The 22761-nt window shown below is 34.5% G+C and overlaps 1 protein-coding gene across 1 annotated transcript in view; it reads left to right on the forward strand.

Annotated features, from left to right (window-relative positions):
- The window catches only part of Kif11 (kinesin family member 11), a 49291-nt gene extending 34447 nt beyond the window's left edge, over positions 1–14844 (forward strand). The window contains exons 17-22 of the mRNA XM_015500122.2: positions 720–826; positions 4417–4696; positions 7243–7465; positions 8675–8826; positions 9156–9272; positions 13310–14844. Of these exons, the coding sequence (XP_015355608.1) occupies positions 720–826; positions 4417–4696; positions 7243–7465; positions 8675–8826; positions 9156–9272; positions 13310–13441 (1011 nt within the window). The 3' untranslated portion in view covers positions 13442–14844. The remainder of the gene's footprint in view (positions 1–719; positions 827–4416; positions 4697–7242; positions 7466–8674; positions 8827–9155; positions 9273–13309) is intronic.
- Positions 14845–22761: the final 7917 nt, after the last annotated feature.

The following is a 22761-nucleotide window of genomic DNA, read 5'->3' on the forward strand; positions in this document are numbered from 1 at the left end:
ATAATACCTGTATTACCCTCTACTTTTGGACTAGTAGAATTACTAACAGACTTTTTCACAATCAGAATGTTAGGTATATATTAAGAGATATTAAGTGGAATGAACAGTAAATATAAGTCCTGGATATGTTTCCAACTCTTCCTTGTAATCTTTAGTGTAGCTTCTTCATTTTGCAATTTCTTCATTTTGTTATGTGCCTATAAGAACTTGTTTTTAAAGATATTATGTATAAGTAAAGATATAAGAATCTAATTATATTTTATTAATAAAACTCAGCTAGATCCTATAAATTTTTTTAGTTCCAGTAATTAATATTTTTGGATTGCTTGACCCATTAAGTTATCATCATCAATTTCCCTTTCTAGTGTTATCATCAGTTAGAAAGTAACTATGTACCTGTCACAATGGTTCTCAAACATAATGTGATACCTGGATGTGTTTTGAAGTATAATGAAAGTAATTTGTTACTAACAATTAAAACAGCAAAGTTTGCAATTATAATTATTTACTTTTTAAAAAATATCTATAAATACTATCCTTTTTGTATCACTTTCACTTCTTTCCTCTATGGGAGAGAAGTGAAGTTAAAGAACTTCTCAAGAATTTATATTATTCTCACCTACAGAAGAAGACTTCATGTCATCCATCAGTCATATGCAGAAAAAAGTGTTCAACTGTCATAATTACAAGTCTTTTCCCTTTCTCCCATCTTCTTATAGGAGCTTTGCCAGTTAATCAATCTTTGGGCAGAGAGATTCTGTGCTTTGGAGGAAAAGTGTAAAAACATCCAGAAACCACTCAAGAATGTCCAAGAAAATACAGAGCAGTAAGCTATTTTTAAATTCTTTTCAACTTTCTATAAGTCTTCTGAATTATTTAAGAAAAAAAGAGTTTCAAATAGTGCATATAGTTCTTATATATTTTCAAGTAAATTTCTCATTTGTTAACAAGTTAGTATGTATGTGGGTATAACTTAAGTGTATAAACACATAAATAACTTTCTATCCATATTTGTGCTTCTTTTTCAGGCAGTGAAAAATTTGGCTATTGTTCACAATATATTTTCTTATTTTTTTTTTAAATAACACGTTTATTTTATTTATTTATTTTTATGTGGTGCTGAAGATTGAACCCATAGCCTCACACGTTAGACACACACTCTACCACTGAGCCACAACCCCAGCCCAATATATTTTCTTATTTTTCAGTCTTAAAATACATGTTGAGTAATTTCACAATTTCTAATCTACATCACTGATAAAAAAAAATATGCTTACTAACTGGAACAGGGTTAGGTAAACAATGGCTGATGGGCTGGATTCCTATAATCATAAACAATTTGTTTATAATTTACCTCTTTGTTTACATGTTGTCTTTGACTGCCTGTGCACTGCAGCAGTGTAGTTGTCATCAGAATCATTGCACCATAAACCTAAAATACTTGCCGTCTGGCTTTTTAAGAAAAAGTTTGCTTATATCTGCACTAGGGTTTTCTGTGGTTTTCTAGCCTCATTGCTTGTCAGTCCTGTATACTTACCATATTGAACCCAGGACCTCCATGATAGGCAAGTGCCCTGCTACTGAGCTGTATCCCCTATGTTTTCTTTTAACAGTTTTAGAATTTCATGTTTTACTTGAAATTAAATTTAGGTTGGTGTATGTATGTTTGGTATTAGAGATCAAACCTAGAGCCCTTGACACACGCTAGGCAAGTGCTCTACCATTGAGCTATACCCACTCCCATCTCAATATTTTACAGTAAGTCATTAAGTCCATGATCTATTTTAAAGTATGTATACATATGTATTTAAAAGTTTATAAGATTTGTCAAGTTTCAATTTTTTTTCCTATATATATTTTAAACTCATGAGAAGGATATTCTACTTACCCATATTTTTACCCTTTTAATTTTTCCTTATGGAAATCTCAAGCTTCCTTTAAGAGCAGGACAGGTTTACAAGCCACAGATTCTATTTTCCTTTGTCTGAGAATGTCTTGATTTCACCTTCATTCCTGAAAGATATTTTTATTGTATGTAATATTCAGGATTGAGTTCTTTTTTTCAGTATTTGAAGTATGTTCTTCCATTTCCTTCTGGCCTCCATAAGATCAGATTTTCATTATTAAAGTAATTGTTCCCCTATTGGCAGATTATCTGCAGCTGCTTCTAAGAATTTTGTCTTCATCTTTAATTTTTAGAAATATAATTACATGTCTATTTAATGTATTTATTTCAGTGTGCCCTATTGGATTTGTTCAGCTTTTGTAATCTGTTGGCTGTGCCTTTCACCAAATGTGGAAATTTTCATCTTTTATTTCTTTGAATATTTTCCAGTCCCATACACTCTGTCCTCTCCTTCTGTGACTTTTTTTTTTTTTTTTTGGTACTGGAGATTGAACTCAGGGGCACTTGACCACTGAGCCACATCTCTAGCTCTGTTTTGTACTTTATTTAGAGATAGGGTCTCACTGAGTTGCTTAGTGCCTTGCTGTTGCTGAGGCTGGCTTTGAACTCTCTATCCTCCTGCCTCAGCCTCCTGAGTTGCTGGGATTACAGGCTTGTGAGATTACACACCCAATTTCCTTCTGTGACTTTTGATGACACAATGTTAGCTCTTTTATTATGTCCCCTGAAGAGAAAGCTTTATATCTTTTATTCAGATAAATAGATAAACATACATCTTTCTTGTTCAAATTCAATCAATTCTATTGACCTCTCTTCAAGTTCACTGAGTCTTCCTCTATAATTTCTAAACTACTATTGAACTCATCAGTAAGGTATTTTATTTATTATTGCATTTTTATAACCCATTTTGTAACTTTTATTTTATAATCGACTTTATAAGTTGCTGGGGCTGGCCTGGAATTTAGGATTTTTTTTTTTTTTTGGTACCAGGGATTGAACTCAGGGGAACCTGACCACTGAGCCACATTCCCAGCCCTATTTTGTATTTTATTTAGAGACAGGGTCTCATTGAGTTGCTTAGCACCTTGATTTTGCTGAGTCTGGCTTTGAAATTGCAATCCTACTGCCTCAGCCTCCCAAGCAACTGGGATGATAGGTGTGTGCCACAGCACCTGGCAGTTTAGGATCCTTTTGCCGCAATTGCTGTGATTATAGACATGTGCTACCATTCCCAGCAACGATCCCTTTTTATCCCTGGTAGTCCTCCGTGTTCTGGTCTGTTTTATCTGAAATTAATATAGGTACTTCAGCTTTCCTTTGATTTGCATGATGTATCTTTCTCCATCCCTTTACTTTTGGCCTAAATATTTATATTTAAAATATGTTTTTTATAGACAAAATATAGCTAGCTGCTCTTTTTTGTCAAACTTAACAATATGGACTTCTTTTTTTTCCTTTTTTTCTTTTGTATAGTGCTGAGGAGCAAACTCCAGGCCTCATACATGCTAAGCAAGTGCTACCATGCCAGAGCCCCCAATTTGTGGCTCTAATCATATATTTAGACCACTTGCATTTAAAATGAAAGTTAACATGATTATATTAAAATCTGTAGATCTGCTGTTTTCTATTTCTTGCATCATTTGTTCTTTATTTCATTTTTCCCCTTTCTTTTTCCTAATTTAAATTGAACATTTTTATGTTTTCATTTTTCTCTCTTACATTGACTTTACACTTTTTATTACCTTTTAAAGTGGCTTTTTCAGGATTTGAAATATGTTTTTTTTGTTTGTTTTTGGGTTTTGGTTTTTGGTTGTTCTTGTTTTGGTAGTGGGGATAGAACCCAGGGACACTTTATCATTGAGCCACATCCCCAGTCCTTGTTTTTTTATTTTTTTAATTTTGAGATAGAATCTTTCTAAATTGCTGAGGGTCTCACTAAATTGCTAAGGCTGATCTTGAACTAGCAGTTCTCCTGTTTCAGCTTCCTAAGTCACTAGGATTATAAGCATGAACCACCATATCTCATATAGTGTTTTAAAATAACTTAAATCTATCATCAAATAATCTTTTCTTTCATGTGTAATAAAATGACTTTATAATAGTATATTCCCATTTCTTCCTGTGCCTGTGTCATTATTTTCCTATATTTTATATATGCTATGTATACTCACTAGAATTACCTAGGAAATCTGGGTGATACTCATGTACAATAATCATAACTGCTTTTGACATTTTAGTAACTATCTAGATAAATACTGTGAGAACTACAAACAGAAGCATCATATCTGGAAGAGGGCTGAGAAAGGTTTTATGAGAAATGACCACTTTTTCAAAAGTCATTTAATGGTAGAGGTGATGTCAGTCTGCTCTTAATGAATTTAGAAGATTCATTTAGAGCAGGAGCCACACTACCTGCATCAAATCTCACTTGAGAGGTATATAATCTTGGGAAGGTATATATCCTTTGAGTCTTAGTTTCCCATTTCAACAATGATGTTTTCTTTTTCTAGGAAATCTAAGGATATAATCAACAAAACAACTTTTCACAGTAAAAAATTTGGTACTGATTCTGATGGCTTGTCTCAAGAACTCAGACATTTTAACCAAAAAGGTAGAAAATTAGTTGAAGAGTCTGTGAAACACTGTGATACACTCAGTAGTAACCTGGAAAAAATATTTCAAGAGACTGAACAGAGATGCAAGTCTCTGACCACAAGCACAGCTTGTTTTTCTGAACAGTGGGTATCTTGCTTAAATAAAAGGGAAGAGGAACTCCAGAACATGTTGGAGGTAATAATTTTGTACCTGGAACCTACTTTGGGGAGAATAGTTATAATCAGAAAATTAAATATTCTTAGCTTAGAACTGATTTCAAAACAAATTATATTTTAAGACATAATGACTTAACTTTTTAAAAAAAATATTTATTTTTCAATTGTAGTTGGACACAATACCTTTATTTTACTTATTTATTTTTGTGTGGTGCTGAGGATCGAACCCAGGGCCTCGAACGTGCTAGGTGAGCGCTCTACTGCTGAGTCACAACCCAAGCCCGACTTAAACTTTTAAGTAAAATACTTGGTATGCTTATACATGATCTTGTTTTATGCTTTGGTATGTGTCTTCTACATGCCTAATGTAATATCCAATTTCTGTCTTATATCTAACCTTGATTTTTTTACTTATTTCTTTAGGGAAGGGCACTCTGTCTTTAAATATTTAATACTTTCCATTTGTATTTACTTTTCTCCAGGTACTTTCAAGCCTATTGTTGTTTTAAGAATTTAGGATTTGGTTTGGTTGCTCAAAGGATACTTGATAGGCTTGTGGGTTTGCTTGAACTTAACACTTGCTTGAGCCCTTTATGATTTGTTTTTCTTTTCTGTTCAATAAAAGGATTTCACTATGTTCTCAGAAAGTAGACTCAAAGAATTTAAGTATTTTAAGTTATATAAACAACCTGGGATAAGGAGAAGAAACAGGGTTCATAGAGAAATAACAGACAAAAAACATACAGGGTTATGAGCCTAGACAACAAGTCATACCAGAAGGAAGCTATGAAAGAATCCTGATGTTGTGTCCAGATAACTTAATAGCCAACCTGTTAGCATTCCCCTGCTCTAAGATGGTATAATGGAGCATCAATAAGAATAATTAGGGCTGGAGTTGTGGCTCAGTAGTGGAGCACTTGTCTAGCATGTGTGAGGCACTGGGTTGGATTCTCAGCACCACATATAAATAAATAAATAAAATAAAGGTCCATCGACAACTAAAAAACTATTAAAAAAAAAAAAACAATTATGAGGGCTGGGGATATAGCTCAGTAGAGTGCTTGCCTTGCATGCACAAGCACCTGGGTTCAAGCCCCAGCACTACCACCACCAAAAAAAAAAAAAAAGAATAATGACGACAATAGATAAAAACACATCAATTATATTAAAGCTAATTAATTCATTAAAATTTCAGGGGTTTCTTTTGGATCATGATAGGGAAACAATGCATTATTTTGAAAACAGGTAAATAAGGAGAAACAACATCCATCTATTTTTTTTTTCAAAGAGCCATATCTTGGTTTAACAGGATAATTGATAAAGAAAAGTATTTCATAGAATCTCAGCAAGTAAAATGAAGGAAAAATGATACAATTTGAATATCATCACTTTGCAACTCCCAATGAAATAACCTCTGTGGCCATTAATGATTGCTAAGTCATTTTATCAGATGTTCAAGAGTTAGGGGAGAGATTAAGAGGAACTTTCTAATTAATAGGGTAACTACTTCTGAATCCAGTGATTAATATATATATATATTTTAAGAGTCTGGTTCCAGGAATTGAACTCAGGGGCACTAGACCACTGAGCCACATCCCCAGCCCTGTTTTGTATTTTACTTGGAGACAGGGTCTCACTGAGTTGCTTAGTGCCTCACTTTTGCTGAGGCAGGCTTTGAACTCGTGATCCTCCTGCCTCAGCTTTCCAAGCCTCTGGGATTACAGGTGTGCGCCACCTTATCTGGCCCCACTGATTAATCTTAACAGATATAACCAGGGCATTGTATGCCTGAAGTTCCACCTGTGAAATAGGCCTGAATTAGATCAAGCCTGTAAATTTAACCAGTTTATAGAAAATACAGATGAACATAGGAATATATGGGATGGCAATGCAATAGACCAAATCCAGAATTTGAGATATCCAAAAGGGTAAAAACCTGATTTTTTCAACAATAGTTTTAAAGGAAAAAAGATGAGGAAGGATAACTTGTAGATCAAAAGAATCTTAAGTCTTAGTTTGCTTGAGACAATCCTTCCCTATATCTGTTATGTTGGAGTAATTATTAGGAATAGGGCTTATTGCTTTGAAAAGTGTCCTAGTTTGGATAAAAATTATATAGTCACTTAATTAAGATATATTCAGTATCTAGTGATGAATTCTGGTTCATAGAAACCAATTGGGGAAAACATTTGGTGAAATTTGAATACTCTAGACATTTGATCTATAGGAATAAATATTAAATTTTTAGATAGGATAGTTGTCTTAAAATGCTCTTAATTCTTAGACATATGCTGAAGTAAATGGATGAAATGATGTGGAATTTGCTTCAAAATAATCCTTATGATGAGGACTGGGAGGTCAGTCTTATTTTATCTGTGCCCATGTGTTGATAAATGTTGAGACTGGCTGATGAATACAAGAGGTTAATTATCTTGTTCTCTTTACTTTTGTATAAGTTTTTAAATTTTATAATGGACAGTTTCAAGGTAAAGAGATATGACATGTTGAATAAAGCATTTGATAACTTTAATTTTAGTAATGAAAGCTTATTTGTATCAATTACAGGTTGTAAACCAATGTTGTGAGACTTCAAGTTCAGAGATCACTGAAAAATTAAGTGGACATAAAGAAGCTAATGAGAACCAACATAATATTTTTCTTGGTCAGATAACTACTGATGAAAAGCAGTTGATAGTACAAAGTCTAGAGCTTAATGAAAGTATAAAAATTGGCTTATCTAAGCTTAATTGCTTTCTGCAACAGGATCTGAAACTGGATATCCCGACAGGTAATTTAAAAAGGAAATAGAATTGTTAATTTTTTGAAATTGAATTTAATGCTATACAGTGTTAGATGTTATTTAAAACTGATGCTGATCAATTGCCTGATATGAATTTTTCATCTCACTGTAATCAATTTAATAATGGAAAAATTAGAACCTCAAAATAGTTTTAATATCAAGTATTAGGTGTCATGTTATAGCTGGTATATACAAAATTTAGACATCATAATTTAGTAAAATTTCACATTCGAGGAACTGACTAATCTAAGAAAGGGCATTTTAAAAATAAATCATAAAACTGACCAGCCATCTATCTAGCACTCTGTAAAATGACGTTTTTTTTTTTCAGGACCAAGGACCTAACCCAGGGTGTGTCCTAGGCAAGAACTCTTGCCACTAAGCTAAATGCCCAGCCCCTATAAAATAATATTTGAATATCAAGAGTATTGGAGGAATTTGTTGACTAAATCCAGTTTAATGCAAAGTTTACCACATTGTGCATTTTGTTATGTGTCCCTCTCATTTTGTTGTGGACTGTTAGCATATAGGAATTATTACCATTTGAGAGATCAGACATGGCAAAGATCAGTAGATCATAATGATTCAGAGTCCTTCATGAAAAAGATTTTATGCAGGACAAATAATTGGATTATTCTTTGGATTGTGGTGATAGTTGCACACCCTGTAAATTCACCAAAAATCATTGAATTGTACATTTAAAGTAAGTGAAATTTATGGTATGTGAATTATACCTCAAAGCTTTTTTTTTTTTTAATTTTATTTTAAAAAAGCAACTATAAAAGAAGATTGTGCTAAAGGATGTTGGGTTAGCTGCTGGACATGGTGGCACATGCCTGTAGTCCCAGCTTCTCAGAAGGTTAAGGAGGATCACTTGAGTCCATGAGTTTGAGACCACTCAGGGCAACATACTGAGACCCCATCTCTGAAAGAAAAAAAAAAAGTTAGTTTATTTTTTCTGCTAAAGACCTATAAGGTTATTGTTCACTTATCAGTGAAATTAGGAATTTTGTTAAAATGTTGAATGAAAAGCAAGAGCCAAATAATAAAAAGGTGTGAAGATGTAGCTAATTGTATAGCACCCCTGGATTCAATCCCGAGTACCACCAAACTTTTTTAAAATTTATTTTAAAAAATAAAAATTATTATTTATATCTCAAACTTCTACTTTCCGCACTTGTCTAATGTTCACTCCAGGCACAACACCACAGAGAAAGAATTATTCATACCCATCAACATTAGTAAGAACCAAACCACGTGAACAGCTCCTTGATCAGCTGAAAAAGAATCAGCCTGAGCTGTTAATGATGATGAGTTGTTCAGAAAACAATAAAGAAGAAAATAATCAGGTAAAATTTAAAGTATCATAATTTTAGAATTCTCCCTTAATCTTGACGTGATTGATTTCATGTGAAAAATGTTATTATTTACCCTTCAAACCTGCCCTGCATCTCATTTATCTACACCCCCCTCCCCCCCACTTTTAAAATATTTTTTAGTTGTTGATGTACCTTTATTTTTTAATTTATTTATATGTGGTGCTGAGGATTTAACTCAGTGCCTCACACATGCTAAGCAAGTGCTCTGCCACTACGCCACAACCCCAGCCCCTATCTAACCCTTTTTTATGATGATTTTAAGCATTGGACTTAATCACTCATCTGACTTATTATTTTAGGACATGGATGAAGAAAAGGCAGTTCTGGTGCAATACATTGAAGAACCTCTAAATCAAGAGTCATCTGTAGATACCAGTGTGGATTGTTCTTCAAGTGGTGGGGTTCCGTTTTTCCAGGTATCTGATTATATAATTTCAGATAATCCTTCCACAACTCCCACAAGTCAGTCACTTACTATTCAGTGTAAAGGCATTACTCTTGGTGTACCATAACAAACAAATTTTCAGTCATTGCTTTGGGATGGCTTATTGACTTTTCTGATTTAACTTATTTATATAGTCTGATATTGATAAAGGGTTTTCTATTAGATAAATAAAGGCAAATTTTTACTTAATCTACATACTTAGCTGGTAATTTTTAGCTATTACATTTATCCTCTTTCTCCTTCTTATATACTCAGAATGGATACTAAGAGGAGTCATTTCTCTCTTCCTTCTGCCTTCCTTCTTCCAAACCTTGTAGATCTTGATGTGGAAGGCCTAGATCTTGTATCTGACCATTAAATTTTGAAGGCTTAAGCGATTTTTAGAGTGAAGTCCTCTTATATTAGTGATTTATCCTGCCTGAAGCTCTTCTCTTATTAACTATTCCTCAAAGTTTCCTGAGCTCCTTAACTGCCCTGATCTTATGCAGTTAAATCCTATGACCTCTCCTTATCCTCCCCACTGTTGGGAACATGGCACTATAAATTGTCATCTTTCCCTCTATTTTGAAGATATGAGCATAGGCAAAATAAGAATTTCCTTATGTAAGACATTGACATCTACAGTTTACAGTTAGAGAGTTGCTTCTGATAGGTATTTGCGGGTACCTGTTTTTAATAGATTTGCAGGTCTTTTTTCCTCAAGGTCCAAACATTCTTTCTCTATCCCTGATTTAAACTGTTAAAAATTCTAGCACAGATGCCCTTAAATTCCTCTCTGTCTACCTCAGAGCAATTTCATCCCCAAATTCTTCCTACTTTTTGCTTTACTTTTTTGCTTTTTAAGAACTGTAAGTATATTTCAGTTTTTGATCCCTTTCTTTTTCTTATGAAGTTAGGAAAAGGGGGAAAGATAGAACCTTAGTGACCACTTAATCCCCGGTCAGAAATCCTTTAATTATTATTGTTTGTGGCATTTTAGAGGTTAGACTTAGTGACTTAGCTACAGCAAGGAAGTCCCTACAGTATTGGAAGGCTTTGGGGTTTGGTTTTAGATGTTTAGGTGAAATCTAGAGGTGATTTTTTCTCTAATAGCAGTCTGATGTGGGGTGTTTGCTGGATTTAAAAGACAGTGATATGGAGAATTTCTCTAGGTCTAAAATTTTTTTTTTTTTTTGGTGAGAGCTTTATTTTTGCTGTGCTGGGGATTGAGCCCACAGCCTGATATATATGCAAGTGTTTTGTTTTGTTTTGTTTTGTTTTTTAATATTTATTTGTAGGTGTAGATGGACACAACACAATGCCTTTATTTTTATGTGGTGCTGAGGATCGAACCTGGGTCCCGCCCATGCTAGTTGAGCACTCTACCGCTGAGCCACAATCCCAGCCCTATGCAAGTGTTTTACCACTGAGCTCATCCCCAGCCCTGTGCTGGGTCTAAAACTTGAAAGTTAGTTTAGGATTTGTCTTAACATTGACGACTGAGTACACAATCAATGTTACCACTATCTTTTTTTTTTTTTAGTAGTAGTACTGGGGATTGGTGCTTAATGACTGAGCTACATCCCCAGTACTTGTTACTTTTTATTTTGAGACAGGATCTCACTAAATTGCTAAGGTTGTCCTCAAGCTTGTGATCCTCCTGCCTTAGCCTCCAAAGTTGCTGGGATTATAGGTTTACTTATAGGGATTATAGGTATAATTATACACCCAATTATCACCAATTCCTTATGGGCAAGTAGGAGGATTCCAATGAAATAAAACTCTCAAATAAGAAATGTGAAATAAATTTTTAAAAACAAGATACACCAAAGTTTCTCTTTTTTGTTTTTTCAACCTTTTAGTTTTTAAAATTTTTTTATTTGTTCTTTTTAGATATACATGACAGTATAGTATATTTTGATGTATCACACATATACATACATAGAATATAACTTATTCTAATTAGGATTATATTCTTGTGGTTGTACATGATGTGGAGTTACACTAGTTATGTATTCATATATGAATGTAGGAAAGTTATGTCCAGTTCATTCTACTGTCTTTCCTATTCCCATCCTTCCTCCCTTCCTTCACTCCTCTTTGTCTAATCCACTGAACTTCTATTCTCCACCCTCTAACCCTGCCCCATTGTGTGTTAGCATCCACATATCAGAGAACATTTGGCCTTTATTTTTGGGGGATTGGCTTATTTCACTTAGCATGATAGTCCCCAGTTTCATCCATTTACTGGCAAATGCCATAATTTCATTCTTTTTATGGCTGAGTAATATTCCATTGTGTGTACACCATATTTTCTTTTTCCATTCGTTTGTTGAAGGGCACCTTGGTGGGTTCAATAGATTAAACACTGTGAATTGAGCTGCTATAAACATTGATGTGGCTGTGTCACTGTACCATGTTGATTTGAAGTCCTTTGGATATAAACCGAGGAATGGGATAGATGGGTCAAATGTTGATTCCTCCAAGTTATCTGAGGAATCTCCATACTTTTTTCCAGAGTTGTTGCACCAGTTTGCAGCCCCACCAGCAATGTATGAGTGTAACTTTTCTCTATATCCTCGCCAACATTTATTGTATTCTTGATAATTGCCATTCTGTCTAGAGTGAGCTGGAATCTCAATGTGCTTTTAATTTGCATTTCTCTAATTGCCAGAGATGTTGAATAGTTTTTCATATATTTGTTCACCATTCATATTTCTTCTTTGGTGAAGTGCCTGTTCAGTTCCTTTGTCCATTTACTGATTGGGTTGTTTGCTTTTTTGGTGTAAAGTTTTTTGAGTTCTCTCTGTATCCTGGAGAATAATGCTCTATCTGAAGTGGCAAAGATTTTCTTCCATTCTGTGAGCTCTCTTTTCACATTCTTGATTGTTTCCTTTGCTGGGAAGAAGCTCTTTAGTTTGATGCTATCTTATTGATTCTTGATTTTACTTCTTATGCTCTAGGAGTCTTGTTGAAGAATTTAGTTCCTAAGCTGACATGCTAGATATTTGGGCCTACTTTTTCTTCTAGGAGGCACAGGGTCTCTCTGGTCAAATGCGTAGGTCCTCGATCTACATTGAGTTGCGTTTTGGCAAGGTGAGAGATAGAGGTTTAATTTCATTTTGCTACATATGGATTTCCAGTTTTCCCAGATCCATTCATTTGTTGGAAGAGGATACCTTTTCTCTAATATATGTTTATGGTGGCTTTGTCTAGTATGAGATAACTGCTATGTATATGGGTTTGTTTCTGGATACACCAGTTTCTTAAATAGCCTATGTACTAGCTTCTCTGTCAAAAATAGAATTGATTTTTATAAATAATAATAATCTTTGTTTCCCTAAGCAGGATATCTCAGCAGCAATATTTATATTTAAACTGGATAAATTTTGTTATAATTGTATGATGTTTAGTAGCATTTGTGGCTTTTACTCAATTCAGTAGCACCCACTTCCTAGTTAACTGCCCCAAAATGTCTTCAGACATTGCCACATGTCCATTGGGTAGAAAAATCACTCCCTGTTGAGAACCACTACTGTATAGTATAATTTGCAATTTTGTCTTAGAAAATAATGCAGAAAACTAATATTTCTTTTATCTGATTCCTTCCATTGGTGAATATAAAGACACTCACCTGTACTTGCCAGAAATACAGTTTGCTCAAATTTGTGTTGAACTTTTTCTGAATTTTTCCATACCTAAGCTGTCATGCCTACAACCCAGAAAACTTTGAAATTAAAATATAATTAATGTGTATAAAACATTATATTGCCGGGTGTGGTGGCACACATCTGTAATCCCAGCAGCTCGGGAGGCTGAGACAGGAGGATCGGGAGTTCAAAGCCAGCCTCAGCAATGGCAAAGCGCTTAGCAACTCAGTGAGATCCTGTCTCTAAATAAAATACAAAATAGGGCTGGGGATGAGGCTCAGTGGTTGAGTGCCCCTGAGTTCAATTCCTAGTACCAAAAAACAAAAACAAAAAAACCCATTATATTATATTGACTTAATTTCTCCTCTTAAATCCACAGCATAAAAAATCACATGGAAAAGACAAAGAAAACAAAGGCTTTAACCCAGTGGAGAGGTCTAAAGTGGAAGAATCTACAGAGAACTCTGTTACAAAGAGCAGATTACCATTACGAGCCCAGATAAATATTTAGTTAATTTGAGAGTTGATATTATTTTTAAGAAAAATCAAAAATAAAACCTGAAACCCTAGTACTTGAGCCTTGTGTACAGATTAAAAAGGAGTAGAATATGTCAAGACAGTACAGTAAATGTAGTTGAATTTTAATCAATTGTTTGGTCATCCCTATAATTTCTATATATTAAGTTGGATTTCATTTGGGATTTTTATTGAGTAAGTATGTTTCTTGCTTTTCATATAAAGTAGCCTTTCTACAACAAATGAAAAGTATTTTTCTTGTATATTATTAAATATAAAACGTATGTGAATTGTGTTGTTTTAGGCTTGAACTTACATAGATAAATATTTCCAACACTTGGCCTTGGAAAAGACCAACTCATTTATTTTCTTGATGAGACTTATCTATATTTTCTTGCCTCTTCTATAAACTCTGTTGCCTTCTCCTCAGCTTACTTTCTCCCTTTTAATTTGTCACCAAACCATATGTTGAACTACAAAGTTTCCTTTTTTATTATGAGAAAACCAGAATTTTACCCAGAAATCCTAAACTATTTTTCAGTGATTATGTCTAAAATTACTGTTACTGATAAACATACCCCTGAGAGTATCCCTTCCTTCAGGGATAATTTAAAAAATGTATGTATATATATATTTAGTTTTAGGTGGACATAATATCTTTATTTTATTATTTTATTTTTATGTGGTGCTGAGGATTGAACCCAGTGCCTCATGTGTGTCAGGCGAGTGCTCTATCACTGAGCCATAGCCCCAGCCCCTCTTCAGGGAGATTTTAATTGATTTTCCCTAGATATGAAAGCATTTCATTCCTTTATTAGCCCCCACAAAACCCAACTTTTCTACAATATAAATTGCTATTATGGGCAAACTGTCTAGAATTCTGATTCATGGCTTTGTGGCCATGTCTTTTGGAGAAGGTCACCATAATTTAAAGAATTTTCAAAATTGTCAATTATGACTAAAGTTTATATTCTTTTGCTTATCTTTGTATATAATAAATTTGTATATATATATATATATATTTTTTTTTTTTTTTCTTCTCTTTTGAAATCTTAACCTTGAAAAGAACCCTGGCATTTTTGATCTGGTGATCATATTTCTGGAAGTTGAGATATTTCAACATGAAGAACCAGAGCATATAGAATTTTGTGTCTACATCAAGTTTAGTATATACATTTTAGAAAGATGATTTTTGATTAGTGATATAAAACTGCCATATTGGAGAATTAGAAAATTTTCTACTTCAAGGAATTAAATTTACCTTGCAGAAGTATTAATTATTTTAATAGAAATAGGGGATATAATTTTTCTGCAAACAGGTGTCAACGTAAACTATCACAATATCTAATAAAATGCCGTTGGAACATCCATAATTAATAAATTTGGTTTCCTCATTAACTTGCTTGCCTTATAATTCTTATCTGGCAATTATTGAGTTTAATAAACTGCCTTAGTACTACTAAAATGAACTTCTACATAGGTACCACCAAGGAATAATATCCCTGGTAAACATGCCAAGCTTCCAGTTGCATTCCAAGGGGCTATTCCTTAGGTATAAGATTAATGAGAAATAGACTGCAGTTTAGCTTTAAATCATCTCATTCTATTCTATTTTAAACTTGAGACTGTTAATGCACCTAATTTAACTGCCTGACAGAAGGAAAAACAATCCATAAAATTTTAACTTCTAGAGACATACATTAGCTATACAAATAAATTTTCATATACAGTGTTAGGCACTCAAAAAGTAACCAAGAGTTGCATCCACTAAAATGGCATAGTATTGTAATCCCAGCAATTCAGGAGGCTGAAACAAGAGGATCGTAAGTTAGAAGCCAGCCTAGGCAATTTAGTGAGACCCTGTCTCAAAAAAAAAAAAAAAAAGCTGGGATGTAGCTTGATGGTAGAGCACTCCTGGGTTCAATTCCCAGGACTGTTAAAAGCAGGGTAGGGTAAGTATTACTTGTAGTAGTTATTACTACAAGGACATGTTCTTTCACAGAAACAATGAAAAAAAAATGAAGCAAAAACATTGAGAAACAATGTCTTAACTTGGAAAACAGTTTATATGCTGAGTCAAGAAGAAGGTAATCCCAAAACAGTAGGAAAGCGTTGTGGTGTTTTATGTGGTCTTCACCATCCCCTCCCCATTTTGAAGTCTCTTCGGTAGTCCTAAAAAAGGCAGCCCATGTTCTCCTCATGGGTTTCTGGTGGTCCCTGGTTTCTAGGGAGCAAAGAGGCTTTGTTCTCAAAAGATTGTTCTAATTTGAGACAACTGAAGGAATTGCTTTTGTTTCACTAACTCAAAACTCAAGGTAGAAAAGAGGCAAGCATTTCTCAAAAACAAGGCAACATGGCATGGTGGTGCACACCTGTAAACCCAGCAGTTTGGGAGGCTGAGGCAGAGGATTGCGAGTTCAAAGCCAGCCTCAGCAAAAGCAAGGCACTAAGCAACTCAGTGAGATCCTGTCTTTAAAGAAAATGCAAAATAGGACTGGGTATGTGGCTCAGTGGTTGAGTGCCCCTGAGTTCAGTCCCCAGTACCAAAACAAAACAAAACAAAACAAAAAAAACATAAGGCAAATGAACAACTCACTGCTCTCTGGGGCCAACAGTTACAGTTGAGGCAAGGGAAGAAGTGCTGAAAGCCTGAGAGGAAATGCAGTGGAGAGAATTTTTTAGGGAAATTAGATCATCCAAAGTACCCACAAATGTGCTGGGGGAATCTAGGAAGCTACATGCCCATGGCAAGTTGCAAAGTGAGAAAAGATCTGAGCCTTAGCTTCCAGCTGTCGGCTCTCTAGGCTGTGTAAGCAAGAAGTAAAGGCCGTGCCAGATTTTAAATGGCCTGGCTAAGTGCTGAAGGTGCAGCCCAATACAGCCAATCTACAAATCTAGGAGGGTTTTTGTTTTATTTATATTTTGGATGACTGGGTCTTCAAGGAAATCTGTCAACACATGAGCTGAACATAAGCAAAAAGAAGAGACCTTAGAAACCACATAAGTTAAAAAAAAAACAGCTTAAAAAAGTCACTAGGCTACTATAACCCACAGCCTCTGAGAAATAAAGGATGATTTTGAGTTACCACATTAAAGATTCAAAATGCTCACCTTTCAACAAAATGATGCATGACCCATTCACGGAACAAAGAATAAACGCTGAGAAAGTACACATTGGACTTTTTTTTTTAATTCTGAAAGTGATTTTTCTTTAAATTTTTAAACATACATAAAATCTAAAAAGTACATACATTTATGGAGTACCATGTGATATTTCAATACATGTACACCTTGTATAATGTTTACTATCAATTCAACATATCTACTTTTTCTTTCTTTTTTTTTTTTTTTTTAACTTGTACTGGAGATTGAACTATGGGGCACTTTACCACTAGCCTTTTTTATTTTTTGAGACAAGGCCTCACTTAAGTTGCTTAGGGTCTTGCTGAGTTGCTGAGGCTGGCCTCAAACTTGGAATACTCTTGCCTCAGCCTCCCAACTCACTTGTATTACAAGTGTGTACCACTACACCCAGCCAATTATCATTTCCTTATGGTGAAAATATTCCAAATCCTTTCTTCTAGATTTATTGAAATGTACAGTATAATGTTATCTATTGTCAACCCTACTGTGCAATAGGACATCATAATTTCTTACTCCTATCAGTGCTAGACAAAAAAATTTTAAGCAACTATTTCAAATATATTCAAAGAGCTAAAAGAATCCAGGAAAGCAATGTCTCCACAAATACAGACTATCAATAAAGAAATTATAAAAAGGAGATGGACAAATTAAGATCTGGAAAGTATAATAATGAGTGAAAAAAATCACTAAAGGATTCTAATAGCAGATGTGAGCAAACTGTAGAAGCAGTAGAAAGAATCAGTGGAGCTCAGACTAAGTTATTAGAAATTATCCAACAGGAGACCTGTGGTGTGCCAACAAACATATCAACATTTGCAAAATTGGAGTTCAAGGAGAAAAGAGAGACAAAGGGACAGAAAGAATATTTGAAGAAATAATGGTCCCAAACACTTCAAATTTGTTAAAAAAATTTTTGAATCTACATACCCAAGAAGTTTATCAAATTCCAAACAGGATAAATTCAGAAGAAATCCATGCTACCAAAGTAATCATAAGAAAAATGCAACTCAAAGCCACAAGAGAGCTGGGCATGGTGGTACGTGCCTGTAATCCCAGTGGCTTGGGAAGCTAAGGCAGGAGGATTGCGAGTTCAAAGCCTGCTTCAGCAAAATCGAGGTGCTAGCAACTCTGTGAGACCCTGTCTCCAAATAAAATACAAAATGGGGCTGGGGATGTGGATCAGTGGTCAAATGCCCCTGAATTCAATCCCCGGTACCAAAAAAAAAAAAAAAAAGAAACCCACACAAGAGAGATCACTTTTCGTTCATGAGAATGACCTCACTAAAAAATACAGAAAAAGATCAAGTATTGATGAGGCTTTGGGATAGGGGAACTCTTGTATGTTGCTAGTGGGAATGTAAAATGGTCTAACACTGTGAAAGAAGGTGAGTTCTAAAAACATTAGGATTGCTCAGCAATTTCACTCATAGGTATCTGCCACAAGAAAATAAAACATGCACCCATACAAAAATCAGTAGATAAATATAGCAGCACCACTTAAAACAGCCAAATATCCATCAATTTATGAATAGCTAGACAAAATGTGGCATATACATGTGATGGACTACTTAGCCATAAAAATTAAGTACTGGTGCATTATGTGGAAAAAACTCCAAAACATTGTGCTCAGTGAATTAAGTCAGACAAAGCTTGCATATTGCATGATTCCATTTTTATGAAATATTCAGAATAGGTAAATACATAGAAACAGAATAGGTAAACATAGAAACAAGACTGGAGTGAGGGGGGAATCTGGGAGTGATTACCTAAGAGATATGTGATTTTCTTTAGGGTATTGAAAGTGTGTTAGAAATAGGTAGAGGTGGTAGATGAAAAACACTTGAATATATTAATAGTCTTATGCTCTACCAACTGAGCTACCCAGTACCTTATTAAAATATATTAAATGCCACTGAATTACATATTTTAAAATGGTTGTCTTTATATAATATGAACTCACCTAAAAAAACTCATTGAAAATATCAAACAGCATCAAAAATTCAAGACATCAATATTGTTGACAGATTAATTTTTTTAAATAGTACAAATTAAGCAATGATTTGTGTGCTCAAAAAACTTAGTAGTTTTCAGCTATTTTAAATGTATTTGAAGAGCTAAAGGATACCATATTTGTTTGTTAAATCAACAGAAGCATGAGATTGAAGGGTTCTTAAGTAAGAGACTAATGTCTCAACAAATAGAGAGTATCAATAAGGAGATAGAAATGATGAAGAACCAAAAGGAAATTCTGGAGTTGAAAATTGCAATAACTAGCAGGGTGCAGTGGCACATGCTTGTAATCTCAATGCCTCAGAAGGCTCAAGTGGGAGGATTATAAATTTAAAGCTGGCCTCAGCAATTTAGTGATACCCTCTCTCAAAATAAAAAAAATTAAAAGGGCTGAGGGTGTAGCTCAGCAGTAAAGCACCCCTGGGTTCAATTCTCAGTAGAAAATAAAAAGGGGGTGCTGCAATAACTAAAGTAAATTTATTAGACTCAAGAGCAGATCTGCTTAAGCAAAACAAAGACTCGGCAAACTTGAAAATAGGTCAGCTGAGATTGACCCAGAAATAGAAAAGAAGAATGAAGAAAAGTTCTGAGCATCAGAAACCTATGGGACATTGTCATACATACCAAGTTAGACATAATTGGAGTCCTAGAAGAAGAGAAATGGACAGGATATTTGAAAAAACAATGAAAACCTCCTAAATTTGCTGGAAAACATTATATACCCAAGAAACCCATCAAACCCCAAGTAGGACAAACTCAAAAAAGGTCCATATCCATACGCATTATAATTCAACTATCAATACCCAAAAGAAAAGAGACAAAGGCATTTGATCACATGGGTCTTTCAGAAGATTAACAGCTGATTTGTCATCACAAACCATGGAGGCCAGAAGTCCATGAGAAGACATTTAAAGTGCTGAAAGAAAATCACTGTCAACCAAAAATTCTACATCTGACAAAACTATCCTTCAAAAATGAGACTATAAGTCATTCCAAGAAAAACAAAACTGAGGCAACTTGTGATTAGGAAACCTGCCACACAAGAAATATTCAAGGTAGTCCATTGTGATGAAATGAAAAAACACTGGAGAGTAACACGAGTCCATGTGAAAAAACAAAGAATACTGGTTAAAGTAACTGGGTTAATAAAAGACAATATAATATATTTTTGTTTGTAAAGCTTTTTTAAATTGTTTAGTTTTAGGTGGACATAATATCTTTATTATATTTTTTGTGGTGCTGAGAATCAAACCCAGTGTCTCATGCATGCTAGACAAGCATTCTACCACTGAGCCACAACGCCAGCCCCTTGTTTATAATTCTTTTTTCCTCCTTTCTGATTTAAAAGACAACTGCATACAACTATCATTATGAATCTGTGCTGTTGGTCACAAATGTATGATTATGTAATTTGCATGACAACATCACAGAAGGGGGGAGGGGACAGCTATATGTGAGCAAGGTTTTGTACATTGTTGATATTAAGTTGGCATTAATCTGAACTAGACTGTTATATTAGACATTAATTATAATCCTTACAAACAAAAGGAATGATTCAATATATGTACATGTAAGGAAAATAAATGACTGGGCTGGCGCTGTAGCTCAGTGGTAGAGTGCCTGCCTTGCACCTGTGAGGCACTGGGTTCAATGCTCAGCACCACATAAAAATAAATAAATAAATAAAAGATATTGTGTCCATCTACAACTAAAAAAATTAAAGAAAATAAGTGACAAAAGAGTTAACATGGAACATTATGTTAGTGGACATGGAGTATAGTGGACAAAAAAAGTATAAAACATAGGAAACAGTAAAATGGCAGATATAAATCCTTCCTTAATAGTAATTACATTAAATGGATTGAATACTCCAATCAAAAGTGAGAGACTGGCAGAATAGATTTTTTTAAAAAAATTGTTTATTTTCTGGTTGTAGGTGGACACAGTACCTTTATTTTTATGTGGTGCTGAGGATTGAACCAGTGCCTTATGCATGCTAGGCGAGTGCTCTACCTCTGAGCCAGAACCCCAGCCTGCAAAATGGATTTTAAAAAATATGATCCAGTAGCTCAAGGCTGTGTTTACTTTAGCATACACAAAGCCCTGGGTTCAATACTAGCCAGAAAACATAAAAACAATCCAATATATGCTGTTTATAAGTGGTACAATTTAGATTCAGTGTCAAAAATATGTTGAAAATAAAAGGTTAGTAAAAAATTATACTGTGTATATGGTAACCAAAAGAGACTTGTAGTGGCTATTCTAATTCTCTCCAAAATATATTCTAAGACAAAAATTCTTACTAAGTATAAAGTGGAACTTTCCTTCTTTCTTTTCTTTTTTCTTTATTTCTTTCTTTCTTTTCCTTCTTTTTTTTTTTTTTTTTTTTTTTTTAAGATGGGTTTTCACTGTGTTGCCCATGCTGGTCTCAAATTCCTGGGCTCAAATGATTCTCCCACCTCAGCCCACTGAGTGCTGGGGCTGTAGGTATATACTACTATGTCCAGAAAAAGGGACATACTTTATTGATAAAAGGATCAATTCATCAGTAAGATGTAATGATTATAAAGCATATGTAATTAACAGCCCAAATACTCCAAAAACTGATAGAACTGAAAAAAAGAAACAAAGAATAACAGTTGGAAACTTCAATTTGTTACTTTTCATAATAGAACAAATAGGAGGTCAAGAAAGAAATAGAGGGCTGGGGTTGTGGCTCAGTGGTAAAGTGCTTGCCTAGCACCTGTGAGGCCCTGGGTTCGATTCTCAGCACCACATTAAATAAATAAATATGTAAGTTATAAAAAGTATATATCTAAAAAAAAAAAATAGAGGGCTGGAGTTGTGGCTCAGTGGCCTAGTAAAGGTATTGTGTCCAAAGATATAGAAAACAGGAACAATATGCCAATTAGAAGTCAGATATGGAAAGAAAAAAGAATATATTAATATATTAAAATGGGAAAAAAGATCTAACAGACATTTAAAAAATTGTTTTTAGTTGTAGATGGACACAATATATTTGTTTTTATTTATTTTTAATGTGGTGCTGAGGATTGAACCCAGTGCCTCACACATGTGAGGCAAGCACTCTACCACTGAGCTACAACCCCAGCTCCCTAACGTATGTATATTTATAGAACACTTCATTCATAGTAGCAAAACACAATCTTCTTAAATGGATATGGAGTGTTCTGGGATAGACCATATGTTAGGTCTTAAACATGAAACATGCCTCAACAAATTTAAAGAACCTGAAATCATAGAGTAAGTTATTCAATCACAATGGAATGAAATTAAAAATTGACAATAAGAGGCTCGGGTTGTGGCTTAGTGGTAGAACACTCACCTAGCACATGGGGTTTGATCCTCAGCACCACACAAAAATAAATAAATAAATAAATAAATAAATAAATAATAAATAAATAAATAAAGGTATTGTGTCTGACTTACAACTAAAAACAATTGACAACAGAAGGACATTTGAGAAATTCACAAATATGTGGCAACTAGAATCCATATTCCTAAATAACCAGGTGTTCAAAGAAGAAATCATAAGGGAAATTAGAAAGTACTTAGGAATGAGAACAAATACACAGAATATCAAACTTACAGGACACACTTAAGCAGTGCTTATAAGCAAAGAGGAAGAAAGTTCTTAAGTCAAAGGTCTAAACTTCTACAAAAAGAGCCAGACAAGGTGGTAAACACCTATAATTCCAGCAGCTTGAGGCTAAGTCAGGAGAGTCACAAGTTCAGAGCCAGCTCAGCAACTTAGCAAGGCCCTCAGCAACTCAGTGAGACCCTGTCTCAAATATGAAAAGAGCTGGGAATGTATAAAGCACCCCTGGGTTAAATCTCCAGAAGGAGAAGGGGAAGGGGAGAAAAGGGAATGGGTTATGGGAGGAAGAGAAAGAAGAAGGTAGGAAAAAAGAAGAGCAAAACTTGAAACCCAAAGAAAGAATTAAAGATTATCAAACAGCTTGGTGTGGTGGTAAATGCCTGTAATCCCAGTTACCTGGGAGGCTAAGGCAAGAGAACGGCAAGTTGGTGGGCAGCCTCAGCCACTCTGTCTCAAAATTTTTAAATGGGAGAGGATGTACCTCAGTGGTAGAGGGCTTTCTGAGTTCAATGCCCAGTACTACAAAAAAAAAAAAAAAAAAA

Source organism: Marmota marmota, unplaced genomic scaffold (genome assembly GCF_001458135.2).
Source record: "Marmota marmota marmota unplaced genomic scaffold, marMar, whole genome shotgun sequence".
NCBI classification, from domain to species: domain Eukaryota; kingdom Metazoa; phylum Chordata; class Mammalia; order Rodentia; family Sciuridae; genus Marmota; species Marmota marmota.